This window comes from Megalobrama amblycephala, linkage group LG8, assembly GCF_018812025.1.
Source record: "Megalobrama amblycephala isolate DHTTF-2021 linkage group LG8, ASM1881202v1, whole genome shotgun sequence".
NCBI classification, from domain to species: domain Eukaryota; kingdom Metazoa; phylum Chordata; class Actinopteri; order Cypriniformes; family Xenocyprididae; genus Megalobrama; species Megalobrama amblycephala.
In genome coordinates this window covers 6,742,210-6,762,582 of record NC_063051.1, presented here as the reverse complement: position 1 = coordinate 6,762,582, position 20,373 = coordinate 6,742,210, and the positions used below count along the sequence as shown (strand labels likewise).

The 20,373-nt window shown below is 37.0% G+C and overlaps 1 protein-coding gene across 2 annotated transcripts in view; it reads left to right on the top strand.

The window, feature by feature from the left end:
• The window catches only part of LOC125273511 (membrane-associated guanylate kinase, WW and PDZ domain-containing protein 3), a 124,450-nt gene that overhangs the window by 89,098 nt on the left and 14,979 nt on the right, over positions 1-20,373 (top strand). For both annotated transcript variants that reach the window (XM_048198958.1, XM_048198957.1), the window contains exons 4-10: positions 3,898-4,104; positions 8,320-8,506; positions 11,208-11,287; positions 13,557-13,614; positions 13,693-13,805; positions 18,012-18,206; positions 18,752-19,369. In XM_048198958.1, the coding sequence (XP_048054915.1) occupies positions 3,898-4,104; positions 8,320-8,506; positions 11,208-11,287; positions 13,557-13,614; positions 13,693-13,805; positions 18,012-18,206; positions 18,752-19,369 (1,458 nt within the window). The remainder of the gene's footprint in view (positions 1-3,897; positions 4,105-8,319; positions 8,507-11,207; positions 11,288-13,556; positions 13,615-13,692; positions 13,806-18,011; positions 18,207-18,751; positions 19,370-20,373) is intronic.

Genomic DNA, 20,373 nt, shown 5'->3' with positions numbered 1-20,373 from the left:
AGTTTAAATGTACTTATTAAAATATGCAAATAATGCAAACAAATCTTAATCTTAAAATATTCTTCATTTTCTTTAATAAAAGTACATTTTTTCTTTTGATTGATGGGGTGAAATATGACATTTCTTTGCAATTTTTGTGAGATTCTCCCAAATAAATATTCATTTAGGTGTTTTTTTTGGTATTTTTCTAAATGAATTTGCAGAATGTTGGTATATATTTCATGAAATGTAGGCAATATCTGTGCTACTTTGGTCCACTTATGCTGTGTAAAGCCTATAAACCTCTGTAATCTTTCCATATTCCAATATCTATTTTGATGTTATAGCTACACTTGACGTGAACCAAAATATTTTTGACATCATTAAGAGAACTCTGGGACAACATTCACCTCGTTCCCGGATTATATGGGTCTGCAGATCACTGGCGACAGATGATGCTGTAAATCTGCTCAGATACTGAGAGTAGCACATACCTTCATGATTCTGTCATGGTTAGCTGAGTGCATATGTGTTGATTAATCAGGGTTACAGCTAGGGGTGGGCCATATGGCAAAAATATCATATCGTGATTCTTATGACAATTTCTTTTCATGTCACTATTTTGCAAGTCACTGAGCAAACTAATTTCCCTATTTTAAAAAATATAGCCTTACAAGGTAACAAAATAAAAACAGACCATAGGTCAAATCTTATTTCATTTTACTTTTTAAAATGATTTTATCTTTGTTATTAAAAATAAGAACAAAGACGCAAATGACAAATAATAGGACAAATACGATATAAGGTACAAATAAAATAAACAGTGCTTTATTTTTTTCAGCTCCAGTAGGTGTACTTAACTGTAGCATTCAAGCAAGAAACTGAATACATGTAAAAATAAAACACTACATAGACTTCACTGTATTAATTAAATATACACTGATTCGTATTAAACTATTGAAGTTATTCAGTCAAGAGCAGTGAGTGATTTTCTCTTTGTGTTTTGTTGTTTGATTAACATTAATGACACAGACAGCAGTAGGTTTTTTAGACTGTTGTCACTTTAAAGGTGCCCTAGATTATGTTTTTAAAAGATGTAATATAAGTCTAAGGTGTCCCCTGAATGTGTCTGTGAAGTTTCAGCTCAAAATACCCCATAGTTTTTTTTAAATTAATTTTTTTAACTGCCTATTTTGGGGCATCATTATAAACGCGCCGATTTTATGCCGCGGTCCCTTTAAATCCCGTGCTCTCCGCCCACAGAGCTCGCGCTTGCCTTAAACAGTGCCTTAACAAAGTTTACACAGTTAATATAACCCTCAAAATGGATCTTTACAAAGTGTTCGTCATGCATGCGGCATGCATGCGTCGGATTATGTGAGTATTGTATACTGTTATATTGTTTACTTCTGATTTTGAATGAGTTTGATAGTGCTCCGTGGCTAACGGGTAATGCTACACTGTTGGAGAGATTTATAAAGAATGGAGTTGTGTTTATGAATTATACAGACTGCAAGTGTTTAATAATGAAAATAGCGATGGCTCTCTTGTCTCCGTGAATAAAGTAATAACCGATGGTAACTTTAACCACATTTAACAGTACATTAGCAACATGCTAATGAAACATTTAGAAAGACAGTTTACAAATATCACTAAAAATATCATGTTATCATGGATCATGTCAGTTATTATTGCTCCATCTGCCATTTTTCGCTATTGTTCTTGCTTGCTTACCTAGTCTGATGATTTGGTTGTGCACATCCAGACGTTAATACTGGCTGCCCTTGTCTAATGCCTTTTATAATGTTGGAAACGTGGGCTGGCATATGCAAATATTGGGGGCGTACACCCCGACTGTTACGTAACAGTCGGTGTTATGTTGAGATTCGCCTGTTCTTCTGAGGTCTTTTAAACAAATGAGATTTATATAAGAAGGAGGAAACAATGGAGTTTGAGACTCACTGTATGTCATTTCCATGTACTGAACTCTTGTTATTTAACTATGCCAAGATAAATTCAATTTTTCATTCGAGGGCACCTTTAAGACCGAATGCGCGGATCTAATATACTGACACATATCTGAACTATTTACATTCACTTTAGATATAAATGAGTGTTTATGTAATCCTTGTGTGTATTTGACAGTTTAAGCACAATAAGATGCAAAAGAGAACTTGTGATAGACTTATAGTGTGTGTGTGTGCTTTGGGTGTACACATTCAGAAAGCTGTTAACTGGCAAGGATTTAAAACACATGAAAATAATAACCTTTCGTGATGGCGAAGAATTGCAATGTCATGTGAGCAGGGCTTGGCATTAACTTTTTTGCTCACCAGCCACTGTGGCTAGTGGTTTTCTAAAGTTTCTAGCCACTCAGCATTTTCACTGGCCACAATTTTGACCGATACCATGGGGGAAATCTGTCATATACTGTAGATGTTTTTAATATCATCTCATAATTTTGCAGCAGGTGTATTAGGCTGCTGTCACTTTAAGACCTGATGCACGGATCCATTATACTGTTACACATGCATTTTCTTTCTCAACTGTTTACATTCACTTAAAACATAACTGACTGTGTTTATGTGAATATTTGAATATTATGTGAATACTCTCCAAGACCAGATAAAAAAAAGAAGAAATGTAGGGTTGCTTGTCTTTTCATGTCATAGCTCAACTGTGGTTGGTTGATTTAAATGCTGTTCAGGCATCCTCCATTTCTAATTTTGCAGCTCTTCTTCACCATAATATGCTGCAAACTGGACCGGAATTTATCCCGATTTTCAAATGTCTCTCTCAGTGAGACTATTGTCTTGGTAACATGCTGTTTTCGCATGATGACGCATATAATGTATAACAAATGTTATGGTAGCAGCAAAAAAGTTTCCTTACACTGTGACACTGGATAGCAGGAGATCTAATTTGTATAATGAAGAGAGACAGAGAGGGAAGGAGTGAATATTCATCACTGCATATTCATGAGAGGTAAGCGAAGTTGTCAGCAGTAGTTAATTGCTTGTGAAAAAGCCTATTCCCACATGGTTTCAGTTTCTATTTGCTAATTAAACTCTTTAGAATTTACAATCTAAAAAGGAGAGGATTAATCTTTCGACTGATTACAAGGATTATATTTTACATTGGCAAAAGATGAATATGTGACCTTAAAAAGCTGTTTTTTGGTTTTTTTTTTTCTTAAACAGACACTAATGATTTCTAGGGGCAGCATATTTATTTTTGGGATGAAGGGAGCGAAGAAACAAAACAACAAATTTGGATAATTTAAATTAATCTGTGTATAATTGGTGAAGGTTGAACGGTTGATTTGAAAAGATGCCTTTCCATTGACTGAATCTAATCATACTGAGAGTGATTTCTTTAGTCTTACATCAAGAGGGAATAATGAAGCACACACACACACACGCACACACACATTGACATGTACCATCAAATTAGAAATTAATTTAAATGCATTATGCTGCTCCACTGATTGGCTGTACCATTGTTTCTGATGCATATTAATGAACGGAATTTTGCATGAGAAGATAGCGGGAAAAGTTTCATTACTGAATCCAGTGGTGAGTGTAATTACTTTCAAGGCACCACTGAACGGAAAGTATAACATTTCACACTGCATATTGGATAGTCGACACCTAGATCTCCGTTTTTGAGAAAGCTGGAACTGAGGAAGAAAGCAGAGGTAGCGATAAAGATGTAGATTTGCAGGCAGCTCCTGTCTCAGTGTTACCGAATCAGCTGTTTCATCAAACTATCAAGGTTTGTGGCTTGTTAAATCAAAGCTTATGTAGCAAAAACGTTACACGAACCCTCACAAGTATCTATTTTTATGACTTATATAAAGATGTGATGAATCAAAATGAGTTTTGTTGTCTTTAAACAAAGCGATCTTCATTTCTTTAGGTAACTTCTATGGCACTCCCAAACCTCCTGCGGAGCCCAACTTGGTTCAGCCTGACCTGGTCGACCAGGTTCTGTTTGAGGAGGATTATGGCTCCGAAGTCCAACGAAAGCGAACCACCTCTGTCAGTAAGATGGACCGCAAGGACAGCGTGGTCCCTGAGGAGGAAGAGGATGAGGAACGGCCACAGCTCCCAAATGGCATCCCAGGTCAGTGTACAGACTTTAATGTGTGTGTGCTTGTGTTAACCACAATCTGTATGACTGCAGAGATAGATTTTGGTCTAAAAATTAGTCACCCATACTGATACAGACTGTGCATCATTTTTATGGCAAAACTTACAACTTAAAACTTAATTTTCATCTTCATTTTCATCTAATATTTATATTGTATTTTACTTCATTTGCTGTGCTGCTATCAGTTCTTTATCTGAAGTAGTCATACTGTGACCCAAAATATCTGAAACTGTCAGAACTTTATTGGAAATTAAGATTCATCGCAAAGGCGATTGGCCATCGGGGAGCATGTCAAATGAAGTGATCAAAGACTGCCGATTTTGCCCTACAAGAAAGTAATCTTTAATATTCCTGAAATTTGTCTCAGACAGCAATTTTTACCAAACTTGCTGTGTGCTTGAGGCTTTAACCTGCAGTCTGCTTCACTCATGTGCAGATGATCAGTCTGAGGCCTTACATGATCTCTCAGATAAGAATCTTGTCCTTTACTCAAGGAGAACTCAGCACCGAGAGGCAAGCTTTGCTTAAAAAAGAGCTAAACCCTCTGCTCACATGCTCTCATTAGTTCACAGTATAACCTTATAATCCTTTTGAGATCAGCGGTTGTGCTTTCAAGGCTCACGGCCTGAAATTTATGCTCTATTTGTATACTGCAGTACTTCAGAGTTGCAGTTGGTAAGCGAGTCACATTGCTCCATAATGGCTTGCTTAATGCGTGTTTCATGTCCATGACCCTGGTGCCGATCTGCTTTAAACATAAATGAGCCGTTTAGATGTTTACAGGGCTTTAGCTTTTAACCCTTGATTTTGACTTTATACAGTATAAGCCTCAAGTGTCCCCAGGAGGAACCAAGCTTATACCCTCAGTATTTTTTTGCCTTAAATTATGTATGTACTCATACTATTTTTATGTTATGTATATCTGTTTGTATATAAGCTGTGTTTACATATACAGGTTTATGTAAGAAATATAAAGAAATTTAAACTGAATTAAACTTTCAGGCCTTGAGTTTCAACAACATAAAATACCAAGGCAATTTTGTGGCATCCTAACAAAAACAAGCATATATATCAGGGGTGTTTCCTCTGAGTAGGCAAGGGAGGCAGTGCCTCCTCAAAAAAAATAGGATGAGAAAATAACCCATATATACATATAAAACAACACAAATATTACAAATTATGACATTGAAAAGAGCGCAAGTCACGCTTATTTCTAAAGGAACACTGCCAAACAGCGACACCCGCAGGTAAAGTTACAGCAGGAGTCACGCCTCCCTTTTCACTCATAGAAAACCATAGAAAATCATTAGACCCCCAGCGTGCGGTGGGTTTTGTGGGGGGTAATTGAGAATGAATGGGGGAAAGTCACGTGAGAGGAGGCAATGTCTCCATCGCGCTATGATTGGATGTATTTGGTTATGATTGGATATGATTGGTTTGTGCGATAAATACCCCCAACACTGATTATATATACAGTATATCAGATTACTATTGTATTTCCATCTAATACCATGGTACCTCTACAGTACCCTTGTTTAATCTTTCTGTAAATATGGTTGCCTTCTCTTAGCCTCTTTGACACAGTTGTTGTTTCCTGTTGTTTCCTGCTATTAATTAAAAGCTGTTGTGTTTGTATAGTCATGTTTGACTCCTGGGACTGGTGAGGTCTTCCCTCCAAGCATTGGCATAAGCCAGTGGAGAGGGAATAGTTGTTGAATATCCGCTGAAGTAAGTAATCCCTTGGCTCATGTTAAAAGAGTCATTTAATGGGGAGTGTCCTTGCCGCAGAATAGTGTCATATTTGCTTTAAAGGCTTCTGCCACTTCAAGTGTGTTTAAAGAGCAAGAAAATGGCAGCGAATTATCATGCATGCACTCACATACTTACTGCTTTTACATAAAAACACAGACAGTTGCTGTTACGATGGGCATTTCTTCCTATGCTATAGCCTTTTTTATATATTTTAACTCCTGTCATATTATTGCATCAAATTATGTACATTTAGGATTTTGGATGATGTGTAAATTTACGCAGAATCCATCAGATTAGAGCTCGCAGTTTTCTAAATTAGTAATGCTTGATAAGATACCTCAAATCCTATTGCATGTTAATAGCCAAGTCAAAATTTATTTGTACACCACTTTTTACAATACTCATTATTTTAAAGATTTTTTTGAATGAATCGGCCTAATGAATGACCCAACAACTCTTTCCTTTGTACATGAATGAATCAGCCGTTTTGAACAAATCGTTAGACTGAATGATTCAATGACTCACTCGTTAAACTAATAAAATATTTATGTATAATGAATTTGTGTTAAAATATAGTAGTCAACATTTGAAGTGGATCAAAAACATTCATCAAAGTTGTCCTAAGAAGAAAGTTTTAGGACAACTTTGATGAAAGATTTTGATCCACTTAAAATGTTGACTACTGTATATAGTTAAATTGTGGTTATATATTTTTTTTCTGCAATGTACAGTATCTCACAGAAGTGAGTACACCCCTCACATTTTTGTAAATATTTTATTATATCTTTTCATGTGACAACACAGAAGAAATGACACTACAATGTAAAGTAGTGAGACAGCTTGTATAACAGTGTAAATTTACTGTCCCCTCAAAATAACTCTACACACAGCCATTAATGTCTAAATCTCTGGCCACAAAAGTGAGTACACCCCTAAGTGAAAATGTCCAAATTGGACCCAGTTAACCATTTTCTCTCCCCGGTGTCATGTGACTCGTTAGTGTTACAAGGTCTCAGGTGTGAATGGGGAGCAGGTGTGTTAAATTTGGTGTTATCGCTCTCACTCTCTCATACTGGTCACTGGAAGTTCAACATGGCACCTCATGGCAAAGAACTCTCTGAGGATCTGAAAAAAAGAATTGTTGCTCTACATAAAGATGGCGTAGGCTATAAGAAGATTGCCAAGACCCTGAAACTGAGCTGCAGCACGGTGGCCAAGACCATACAGCGGTTAAACAGGACAGGTTCCACTCAGAACAGGCCTTGCCATGGTCGACCAAAGAAGTTGAGTGCACAGCGTGCTCAGCGTCATATCCAGAGGTTGTGTTTGGGAAACAGACGTATGAGTGCTGCCAGCATTGCTGCAGAGGTTGAAGGTGTGGGGGGGTCAGCCTGTCAGTTCTCAGACCATACGCTGCACACTGCATTAAATTGGTCTGCATGGCTGTCGTCCCAGAAGGAAGCCTCTTCTAAAGATGATGCACAAGAAAGCTCGCAAACGGTTTGCTGAAGACAAGCATACTAAGGACATGGATTACTGGAACCATATCCTGTGGTCTGATGAGACCAAGATAAACTTATTTGGTTCAGATGGTGTCAAGCGTGTGTGGCGGCAACCAGGTGAGGAGTACAAAGACAAGTGTGTCTTGCCTACAGCCAAGCATGGTGGTGGGAGTGCCATGGTCTTGGGCTGCATGAGTGCTGCCAGCAGTGGGGAGCTACAGTTCATTGAGGGAACCATGAATGCCAACATGTACTGACATACTGAAGCCGCAGGGCAGTATTCCAACATGATAACGACCCCAAACACACCTAAGACGACTACTGCCTTGCTAAAGAAGCTGAGGGTAAAGGTGATGGACTGGCCAAGCATGTCTCCAGACCTAAACCCTATTGAGCATCTGTGGGGCATCCTCAAATGGAAGGTGGAGGAGCGCAAGGTCTCTAACATCCACCAGCTCTGTGATGTCATCATGGAGAAGTGGAAGAGGACTCCAGTGGCAACCTGTGAAGCTCTGGTGATCTCCGTGCCCAAGAGGGTTAAGGCAGTACTAGAAAATAATGGTGGCCACACAAAATATTGACACTTTGGGCCCAATTTGGACATTTTCACTTAGGGGTGTACTCACTTTTGTGGCCAGCGGTTTAGACATTAATGGCTGTGTGTTGAGTTATTTTGAGGGGACAGCAAATTTACCCTGTTATACAAGCTGTACGCTCAATACTTTACATTGTAGCAAAGTGTAATTTCTTCAGTGTTGTCACATGAAAAGATATAATAAAATATTTACAAAAATGTGAGGGGTGTACTCACTTCTGTGAGATACTGTACCTGAAATAGGAAAAGATCTTGCTTGCACACCATCCTACTTTGACATGCAAATGGTTCACCTGCCTTAGTTTTGCATTATACTTTTAATCTTCTTTCCTTCTGTAGAGAGGACAGAGGAGTGGAGGAAAGCTGTGCCCAGCTACACTCAGTCCAGTGGGGGAGGCAGTGCAGGTGGCAGCGGGACACTGGAGCTCCGCACCTGGAGCTCTTTACCCAGAGACGACAGCCTGGAGCCGCTGCCGTACAACTGGGAAATGGCCTACACAGAGACGGGCATGGTCTACTTCATAGAGTGAGTGTGTGGCCATAAGAGGAGAGATTTAGCCTTTATGACTTTATTAACTGCATGAGATCTGTTGCTGTCACCTTCTGGTTTACAGCGTTCATAAATAATAAGGCCTGTTCATAGTATTGAGAATATGGATGTACAGTATTAACAAAGAAAAGTGAATTTTACATAACTTGTCATGTTCAGTTACAAGAGATTTGAGAGATATGGCAGTGTGTAATTTTCAGTAATAATTTTGAGATGCGCGGCAGATCCGCGTCACGTTCGGCAGCGGCAGATCTTAAAGTCACAGCAGCCTAATAAACCAGTTGGTGTGATGTATGTCATTAAAGGTAGGGAAAGTCATTTTTCAAAAACATTGTTTGGAAGTTAGTCAGGCCAACACCAACAACAAACGTGTAACCAATCAGCATTAGGGGGCAAATGACGGTCGAGGAGACAGAATTTGAAGAAAAAACTGAAAGAGCGATGCAGAAAGAGAGGTGAAACACAATACAAAAGAGCTCAAAAGAATATCACTGACTGGGCAAGCTTTTTAGGACATGCGTTAATATTAGAAAAGCTTTCCAGTGCTGGAGAGAGCTAAGCGGGAAGGCCTGAAAACAGACGCAGAGGCTGCTTTGATTCCGCTTCACATGTGAGTAACACTGGGTTTGAGTATCATTGATATTCTGTAATAGTGGTCAACTAGTGAGAGTTGTGCAGGTAAACCACCGCGCATTGGCGACTGCTAGAGAATGAGGAGTTTAGCGTCATTGTTAGTGCACTCGCCTCGCATGCCAGCAGCGATCGGGCTGAGGTTCGAGACCGACTCAGAGCAGGGTGGTTAGGATTGGAGGGTGAGTTTTGGAGGCGGAGCAATGAAGAGAGGGGTGGGTTTGTTTGGGTTGATTTCAAATATCAACAATGTCTAACAGCGTTTTTGAAAAATGGCTTACCCCACCTTTAATGTTAATCAAAGAACAAAGGTAACAGAGAAAATTGCAGGCCACAGGTAAATATAATATTTATTATAATGGGTTTATGTGAAGATTGTTTTAAGTTCACTTAAATTAAAAGTTAATTTTTTAAAGCCTAATATATGTTGATATTGATAGCTTTCAGTTATACTGTAATGTTGAATGTCTATAAGTAATGTTTAAAAAAATCATTTTCATAGAGACATAAGTACCAATATTAGCATCAGTGATACTGGCCTTCATTCATAGATACCATTAAAAGAATATTTTAAAAATACTGTCTTTAAGTTTACATTAATTTGGAGAGTAACTGTGAAATTATTACAATATAAAAATATTAAAAACTCCAATGTTTTTAATCACGATTAATTACAGAAAAAAATGTGCGATTAATTAGTTATTTTTTTTAATCAATTGACAGCACTAATATTATTTAAAAAAATCTATTTATAAATTCTTTAAATTAATATAATATTTATAATATCCATTAGAGACTTCCTTTTGGATACCTTGAACCAAATGTCTGTCTACCCTTGAACCGAATGTACTGTATACCTTGAGTTTTTTTTATTGTTGTCACATTGCTTAACACCATTTGATTTGACACACTGTATATCACAGCATATTGTTTTCTGTGTTTCTGTGTTTATTATTTTTTTCATACCACTGAATGTCATATGGGATTTAATGCACTATACACAATACCACAGGATATTCTTTTGTTTGTTTTTGTGTTTTGTTTTGCATTAATAATGCCACTGTAGTATTTCTGCAGAGTGTTTTCATTTTTTATTGCCGGAGACTCTTAAAGAAATATTTTGAAGCAGTAGTAGTATGCAAAGACATTATATGTAAATTGTATATTTATACAGAAGGTTTTTATTTACTGGTTTTAAATTTGCTGTCCAATATTTCTTTTTTAGGCAGCAATATTTGTTAGCAGGCAGCGCATTTTCCCCTCCATAGCGCTGCTGTCAGATTCTATTCAGGTCAAATTTCAAACTCCATCAACATAGTATTCCAATTTCTATTTTCACAAACTGCATGCTTTATCACTTTCTCTCCCCATCTTGCTGATATCTGATGTTTTTCTCGCTTTTTCTCAAAGTAGTGTTGCTTTTAAAAGTCAAGAGCAGAGCTGTCAGAAGAGAATAAATATAGCTCGCAGTGTGGCCTAGATGCTCTTTAAAGAACAGAGTCAAAGTTCTGTTTCTGTGTGTGCGTTTGGGGTTGCAATCATAAATATTTTAGTGGTTCCAAACATTTTCCAGTTCAGTTTATAAGACTCATAACTACAGGCCATTGAAAAACTCATCCACTTTGACCTGCTAAGACTTTGTAGTGTGACTTTCTTTGATGCATCACATTAGTCTAAATGCAACAGAAAAAATAAACCTAAATAATAAAATAATTGACAAATAGCATTAACATTGAAATAATCGACTAATTCATCTATTCATAAGAATTAATTAACTAATTATGGTAGCATAAATTTTAAAACTTCAATAACGTAAATCACTTGCGTCAGTGAATGTTGGGTCCAACTGTTAGTGATTAGTCAGTTCATTAAAGTTCATTAGCTGAAAGTAGCAGCCTAGTTTATTTTAATGAAATAAGAACAAAAAACAGTCTAGCAAAATTATGGTGAGTTTGGGTGTTAGGTGGTCTGCAATTTTAGTTGTACTCTTGTAAAATACTGGACTAAATACAGGTCTTTAAATTAATATTCTTTTGTTGTTTCATAGCCACAACACAAAGTCGACTACGTGGTTGGACCCTCGTCTGGTCAAAAAAGCCAAGCCCCCTGAAAAGTGTGAGGATGGAGGTGAATCAACGCATCTACACATTCATACATGAAGCTGTAAATAAACTCCTGACAGATACATGCATATGCAAATAGAATCTCAATTGTATTCAATCAGATGTGTGCACCCTTCCACATTCACACGCCGGCACACATAGCAGAGGGCATGATTGCATAACCTCATCTGAATGCATTCACTTCCTCTTGCCTTTTCACATACACACATAAGCACACATGATGTCTAACAAAATGTAGCCGCTCTTTTAAGCGAGTTTTAAAGTCCTGTATGCTCACTGGTGCACGATACTTTTCATTGAGTGTGTGTAAAGCTCTCTGTAGCGTGAACAGCTTTTTTTCTTCTCCTCATTAGTTCATTTGGGCATAATGTACATACAGCAGAGGGGATCCACACACACACACACACACACACAGACACACACACAGTGGCTTGCAATGCCTGCTTATGTAACTATTTCCATTCAAAACATGCAATCTTTTGCAATCTTAAAAAAATTTTATAATTTAAATTTAAAATTTTTTAATAAAATATGACAATATCTCAGAGTTAAACTGTGTCAGAAAAAATAATTTTAGTTATATCAGACAACACAAGCAAAACATGGTCGGATCAGGGTGTCTGAATAAATTTTGGTTCCAAATGTTTATCAATTTTACTGGTAGTCCACTGTATGAAGAATTTTTGGGTATAATATGTCACAGTTTATTTTATTTTGCTATCCTCACTTACATAAATAAACTATAGTGTCCTGCACCCACTAGTAAAAATATATCAAAATATAAAAAAATGTCTGAATAATGAAGAACAACATTCATTCATTATTCATTCTTACTATTATCTATATCAAAAAAAGTTGTATTTTGGTAGAAACCAAGATGCAATTTTTTCAGGATTCTTTGATGAATAGAAAGTTCAAAAGAACAACATTTATTTGAAATATAAATCTTTTGTAACATTAAAAATGTCTTTACTTTCAATTTTTAAAAAATCTTATTGTAGAATATATATTTACTATATTAACAATTAATAATTTATATAACTTTTGTGTACATAACATCAATAATATTTTATATATATATATATATATATATATATATATATATATAAAAAAAATACGGAGTGTCTATTTACACTAAGTGCAAATAGCATCCCTTGTTGACAAATGCTATTTACACTAGCTCCGCCCACCAATGTCTGGTTGGGCCACTCAAGTTTTATTAATTCAATGACTTCAGTGGTGCAGCAGTAGGGAGTAAGGCTCGCAAACCTGGCTTTTAACGTGTTCAATGCGGGTTCGAATCTGCTTTTGCCGAGCTTGCTCTTCTCTTCTTGCTCTTGCTTCTTGCGTTTTCACATCAAATATCACATCAGAAATGCATTTATTTTTAATAAAAATGAAAATAATGTTCTAAAATAAACTGCCTAACGAGTGTTTAATAATAGTAGAAGTATTTATTGGGTAGGTTTATGGGAAGGTGTTGGGAAGATTTTTATTCTCCCAATAAGGCAGCATCCATTTAAAAATGTACAAAATAATTATTTACACTCTATGATATTATTGTATCCTGTTAATGTACAAAAATATTGAGGTGCAAATAGTATCTGCCAATATAAAGTACAGATAGCATCTAATTACTATTTACTCTTATTGCAAAGAACTGATACTTTTACATGGTGTAAATAGAATCTATCACTGTTTTCAAATAGTGTAAATAGCATATTGCTAAGAAAATGCTGCTATTGTCAATTAGTGTAAATAGAATATATTGCTGTTTTTACTTGGTGTAAATAGCATCTATAGCTAAGAAAATATGCTATTTTCACTTGGTGTAAATAGCATCTATCTCTATTTGCACTTAGTGCAAATAGCTGTTGCCAAAAAACCAAAAAAACAAAAAACAAAAAACAATTTGCTCATTTAATTATAATTTCAATATTTTGCTCTCTGAATGTAGCAAATGGGTAATTTATTCATTTAATTTTAATTTATCCCCCCCCCCCCCCCCCAGTCATAATTTAATTTATGACCATTTTACACCCTCTGTCTTAGCCTTAGATCAACCAGGACACTGAGACTTCTTTATGTAAATACAGACCATCCTCTGAAAGGTCAGAGTATTTTTACATTCAAAAGATCAAGGAAATGTGATTCCTCATGATATGAGCCCTTTAAAACTTTGCATGCTGTTGTTAATGATGTTGCGGCAGCCAGAAGCGTTAGTTTGTGTGGATTTGCATTTAAACACAATCCTTTCATTCTTTCATCATCAGAACTTCCATATGGATGGGAGGAGATTGATGACCCACAGTATGGCACATACTACGTTGAGTAAGTGCTATTGGTATGATTATATTTGTTTTTTATGCTTATAGGCTGTACTTACAAAGTTTCTCTTGTCTTCCTCAGTCACGTAAATCAGAGAACCCAGTTCGAAAATCCGGTTCTAGAGGCCAAGAGGAAACTCGGTTTAGACACTGCAGTTGCAACACAGACCCAACAGAGGGCAGCACCTCCTCCAGGTACAAACTCACACCTCCTTATCTGAATTTTGACTGAATTTATGAGTCTAAAAGAAACAGCAAAGACACTCAGCATGTTAGAATTTCCCGACAGCAGCCCAGAGACAAACACACGGGCTCCTCGCTGTGTGAATGATTGTGTATGTGAGGGAAAGAGGACAGAAAGATAAGATTAAAGAACAGTGAGTCATCTGCCATTCTCAATATGATGAATTAAAGATTCTTCCATTACACTGGATGCATTATAGATGTGTTTGAGCATGTCCGTATTTGAGAGAGCAAAAAAAACCTGAGGAAGAGAGAGTGCTGTTTTAGGGTGGATGGATGGGGGTATAAATGTTATAGAGATTGCTTTGCAGCACATCACAGGCTACATTAACATAAAAGAGAACATTAGCATCCATCACGCATTCACATTGCCTCTCTTTGATCAGTCCCTCTCTAAAACATGGCTTTACTTCTTCACATTCATTCTGAATTTCTGGAAACAGTGACTGCTGTCCATTCAGGCCAGTAAATCCATATCTACTGAAGTGAACTGTAGTTAGCGAAGCAGAGATGACAGGAACAGCGGGAAAAAGGATGACACATCAGTCTGAGGTCTTTGATTGGATGGAGTCCAGCATAAAATAGACCCTCTATTCAGTCATTAGGGGTTGAAGAAAGGACAAGGGGAAAAAGCACATTTTCTTTTGCCTTACTGAAACCTTGGCAGTGGTGAGACAAGTTTTATTGAATTAGATAACAAAATCACAAATCAAGTGCTGTCTACAGATGCATGATGCTGGAGCTTTCTCAGAAATATGTTCATGATTTTAAACTCAGTTTCCCCTCAAATTCATGCTTGCTAGTGTCCAAAAAGTCTCAATTTTGAACAGTATTATTTATTTTCTTACTGTTTAAAACCTAAAAATATTGTGTGCTAATGACGTTCCTACATTTTTAAAGATTCTAAATATTAGCATAATATTTAATAGATTACACTACAGTTCAAAAGTTTGGGGTCAGTAAGTTTATTAAAAAAAAAATATATATATATATATTTATTCAGCAAGGACACATTCACTTAATCAAAAATGACAGTAAAGGCATTTATTATTTTACAAAATATTTCTATTTCAAATAAATGTTGTTCTTTTGAACTTTCTATTCATCAGAAAATCCTGAAAAAATGTACAGTTTCCACAAAAATATTAAGCTGCACAACTGTTTTTCAACATTGATAATAATAATAATAAATGTTTATTGAGCATAAAATCAGCATATTAGAATGATTTCTGAAGGAAAATCAATTTCTTTCAAAAACAATAAAACAAAATCTTACTGACCCAAACTTTTGAGCAGTAGTATAAATAAAATAAATATAAATTATTTGTGATTTACATTTATTTTATATAACCTATTCAATTATTATATTAATATTTAGAATGTTAAAACATATACATATAATAACATTGTGTTATTATATTATACATTTTTTACATATTAACATATTTTAACAGTACAAAAAAAATAAACATCTCATATGTGCACATCCTATGACATTTTAAACCTCTTGAGACACACAGAAGATTCCTCTGACTTTGAGTCTTACTGGCACAATTTTCAAAACCCATTCACCGTCATCATTTCCTCTCTTTTCTCTACTCTGTCCTGTCAAAATGGCGAAATCAATGTTTTGACAGGCCTTCTTCCCTGTGATAGAGATTCTCAGCTGTCATTACAGCACATGCAATCAAAGCGCACATGCACATTCTCTCTCATGGCACACACACAAACGCACAGACTCAGATGCACATAGTCCAAGCTGCTTTTAGCTCAGTGTGATTCTTCTTTTATTGTTCAGCTATATAATAGCTCATTAAAACAGTGTGATGCTCACAGTCTTCTGGACTTCACTGGTGATTTGCAATGAACTTTCTCATAGAGTACAGTATTCCATGGTACGCTGTTTCCATCTTTCTTGAAAGGAAGTACAAAAATGTGAGTCAGAGCAGTCGTGGGAGAAAAACACTAACAGTTCCCCCTATAACTTTCACTTACAGCACTGGAAAATTAGCTGGAAATCTCCACACCCTAGTGTTGATAGTTTATGAAGGTTATCCAGCACTGAGAATATAATTGTTATCACTTCCTCAGTCCTTCTGGGAAACCAAAGGATGGTGGTATATGAGGTTAAGCTGCTAATGATAAATGTTCTGGTCTACGCTGTCAAAGAGAGAGTTGTTAATGGTTATGTTTACTACGCCAGATGTTTGGAATGATTTGCTGGTTAATTACATGTCAGTCATACATAGGACATTCCTGCAGAATGAATAAATGATGGTCTCATGAATTGTCTACGGACAAGGCCTGTCTGTCTATCTATCTATATATAAATTTCACAATTTTTTGCAACTCTGTTGCAAATTATGTAATGACACACATGACGCACATGAAGCAGCATAATGGAAAGTCAAATGAATCATCTCAACCATTTCTTCAATTTTTTGCACAGATTGAATAGCTAATGTTTCTATCCAACTGTTTTTATGTACATTTTGAGATATTGCATAAAAAAACACTGGATGGAAATGCCAACACGTGCATAAAAATGTATGCATTCAATTGTGGCGGATACATTTTTTTAAACGATAAGAAGACAAGCACACAAACTACGATGGAAACAAATTTACCAGTATGCACAAAAAAAAAAAAAAAAAAAAAAAATCCCAAATGACTTTGCCTCAGCTGTTGATGTGATTGGATAACTGGACTAACCAGTGGTCATATTTCATTGCACAGCATCTCAAATGTTGGTTTGATCATTCTGAAATGCCTAAGCCAAAGTCTGTCATCAAAATGATGTGGTTTCATTTCCTCCCAGAAGAGTTTCACATGATTGCATTCCTCAAACACCATAAAACTAATTTTATTACAGATATTTTGTGCCATTTTCCCAGGAAGTGATGATTTTGTTCTCTTGAACACATGGGATGGAAACGGTGTTTAATTTTTATTCGCAAATGTTTATGCAATATTCCAGTTTTGTGCATATTCGTCAAGGTATTCATCAAGGTATTTATTCGGTAAATGTGTTTCCATTGTAGTTTGTGTGCTTGTCTTCTTATTGATTAAAAAAATGTATCCGCCACAATTGAATGCATACATTTTTATGCACGTCTTGGCATTTCCATCCAGTGGTTTTTTTTTTTATGCAATATCTCAAAATGTACATAAAAACAGGTGGATATATGTGGGTAATGAACTACATTTAGACATTATTGTTAAAGCAAAAGTGCAAACTTCATAAAAAATGAATAGAAAATAAAGCCATTTCATTTGACCTCCTGAGGTTAATAGTCGATGTGCAACAACGCACATAGAGTTTATGTGCGTTGTTGCTATAGGTGCATATTACTAACGCACCCTTTAAATGACAAAAAAATAAATACAAAATACTGCACCATTAGAATAGGTTTTCGTTGGTCAATGGTGCAGTCGTTTTCAGTTGCCTCAAAATAGCAACATGCCAACAATGCGTCTGAACACAACTCGTTTTCAGACCAGCACGCCCATGGGTGAACAGATGGGTGCGAGTGCATTTGCTATTTAAACAACGTGGGCACTGGACGTGAAAATGATAACTGCGTCGGGCTGAAACTAGCAAAAAACTCTTGCACGTCTTGGCATTTCCATCCAGTGTTTTTTTTTTTAATGCAATATCTCAAAATGTACATAAAAACAGGTGGATATATGTGGGTAATGAACTACATTTAGACATTATTGTTAAAGCAAAAGTGCAAACTTCATAAAAAATTAATAGAAAATAAAGCCATTTCATTTGACCTCCTGAGGTTAATAGTCAACCTTTTCTGAAAACTAGGCACCTCTTTTCTATTTGTTCAAACTGATAAATAAATGACTCCTTTGTGTTTCATGTCCTATTTTGTACTATATTAGTGGAAAATATCCCATAATGTGCTTATATTAAAGACAGTCAGAAGTAAATGTGGGCGTTTGTTTGTGGACTTCACACATTATTTATGGATTTGTCATGCATTTTGAAAACATGTTTATCAGCGTTTCATGTGGTGCAGTTGGTGCTTGTATATTTCACGCACATCTACTATATCAATGTCTAGTTGTTTACAGTTTCGTCTTTGTGCATATTTTATGTGAAGTCATCACAGATGTTCTGTGTCTTCCTCTCTTCTGTCTCTGTAGGTGGAGTGGCTGGTACGCCCGGATTCACACGAGACCCAACCCAGCTGAAGGGGGAGTTGTATCACACGGCTCTCAGGAAGAGCCAACAGGGGTTTGGTTTCACCATCATTGGTGGAGACCGACCTGATGAGTTCCTGCAGGTGAAGAACGTTCTCTCTGATGGCCCTGCCGCACAGGACAACAAGATGGCCTCTGGTGAGTGATGTCTAGAAACATCCTCAATTCAGCTGTTCGATATGTCCCGCCCTGTCTTCCTGTTTCAGTTGAAATTGCTTCAACACATTAAATAATGCTGCGTGTTCCAAAGCACTTCAGTGGGCCTCTAAGTTTAATTTATAGGTTTAATTTAGGTCAAATTTAGAACTGGTTCATGAACTGGATCAGCCAATTCATTGAAAAGAAACCAATGTAAAATGATTCATTCACTAATCCCATTCCAAAAAAACTTACTTGAATATACCATACAAGTGACACAGACTGCTTGGTGTTTTTGTTATTTTTGTAGCTTATCAGCTCTGTTTAAAGATCTGTTTGAAAATTCATTCAAAAAGATTCATAGGGAAATAGTTCCGGTTTGGGACAACATAAGGGTGAATAAATAATGAAAGAATTTTCAATCTTGAGTAAACTATTCCTTTTATCTAGTGTCTTTCAAAAACACAAATGGATTAGAAAAGTTGTTGATCCACTTTGTAATGATTCTTTCTCATGCTGTCAAATTTCCTGTCTTCTTATCCAAGGTGATGTTATTGTGGAAATCAACGGCACACTTGTCTTAGGCAAGACGCATGCTGACGTGGTCCACATGTTCCAGTGCATCCCAATTAACCAGTACGTGGACATGGTCCTTTGTCACGGATACTCACTCCCCCCTGACGTGGATGCGGACAGCGAGGACCTACCTCCTCCCCCTCCACCTCCGACAGGAGAGATCGTAACCGCCGTACCCCTCATCAATGGCCAGCCGCTGCTGGTCAAAGGTGACGCACTCCACGGCTCCTCCCAAGAGCTTCACTATGTAACCACAGACGCCAGCGGGCGGCCAGTGGTTGCTGCACTTCCAGGAGGCAGCATCAGTGCCAATGATAGGCCCGAGACGGGGATGCTGCAACCGGAGCTGGTGAGCGTTCCAATCGTGAAGGGACCTGGAGGATTTGGCTTTGCCATTGCAGACTGTCCACTGGGGCAGAAGGTGAAAATGATCCTGGATGAGCAGTGGTGCCGAGGACTGTTGAAAGGAGATGTGATAAAGGAGATTAACAGGCAGAATGTGCAAACGCTGAGCCACGCGCAGGTGGTGGATATACTGAAGGACCTCCCTGTGGGGAGCGAAGTGAATCTGTTGGTGTTGAGAGGAGGTAAGAGAGCAGGAGGGTATGTGGAACATCTCACTGATCCGTTTAGGCCATAAACATGGACTACATGAGCAGAAGAAGCCGAAAGTTTACACTAATTCCCACTATTTTGGCTCTTGTGGCAATACTGAGAATGCAATGCACATTTCTGTTGCATTATGATGTGCATTCTAACACAAAACACAGCATCATGCAAAATGCAGCTAGAATTCTTTGCATTGTTCCTGTAGCTTAAACAGTACAGCATGGCACTAGCAACAATAGGTTTGATTCCCAGGAAATTCATATTTATTTGTGCAGCACTTTTCACAATACATATTGTTTCAAACAGCTGTACGGAAAATGCATTTCAATGATCCTGTGTGTGTGTAGAGTATGCTTTGGGCAGTTATAGAGTTTAGTTAATGTAGCCATAGTAGGCATATGGTGACCAATGACGATTTCAGATGGTCTTGTTGTCCCTCATCTTTTTTCTTGCTTATTTTAAACTAAAACTTTCCTCTGCTCTCCATCACATACACTCAAAATGGATCTTAGGCATAAAAACCCTGCTGAAAAGACTTTAGGCCCTATTTTAATGATCTAAGCACATGGTCTGAAGTGCATAGTGCAGGTGCACTTAGGGCGTATCCAAATCCACTTTACAAGTTTAACATTGGAAAAAATGGGCAGCGTGCCAGGCGCATAGTCCAAAAGGGTTGTACCTAGTCTCTTAATGAGTCATGGGTGTGTTTTGGGCATAACATGCAATAAACCAATCAGAGTGTCATCTCCCATTCATTGTATGGCAGATTTCTATTTATATGGCGGAATATAGACACCCTCAACCTGACGAGACAGTTTAAATACATGTGTGTATTGCCACAATTGGTCAAATAATTAGCCAATTTCATTCGTCATTACTGCAAATAGGTAATTCTGATACATGCAATGACTATCCATTATGACATGTAGGCATTTTTATCTTAATGTATACAATAAATAATTTTACATTGTAATCCTTTCAT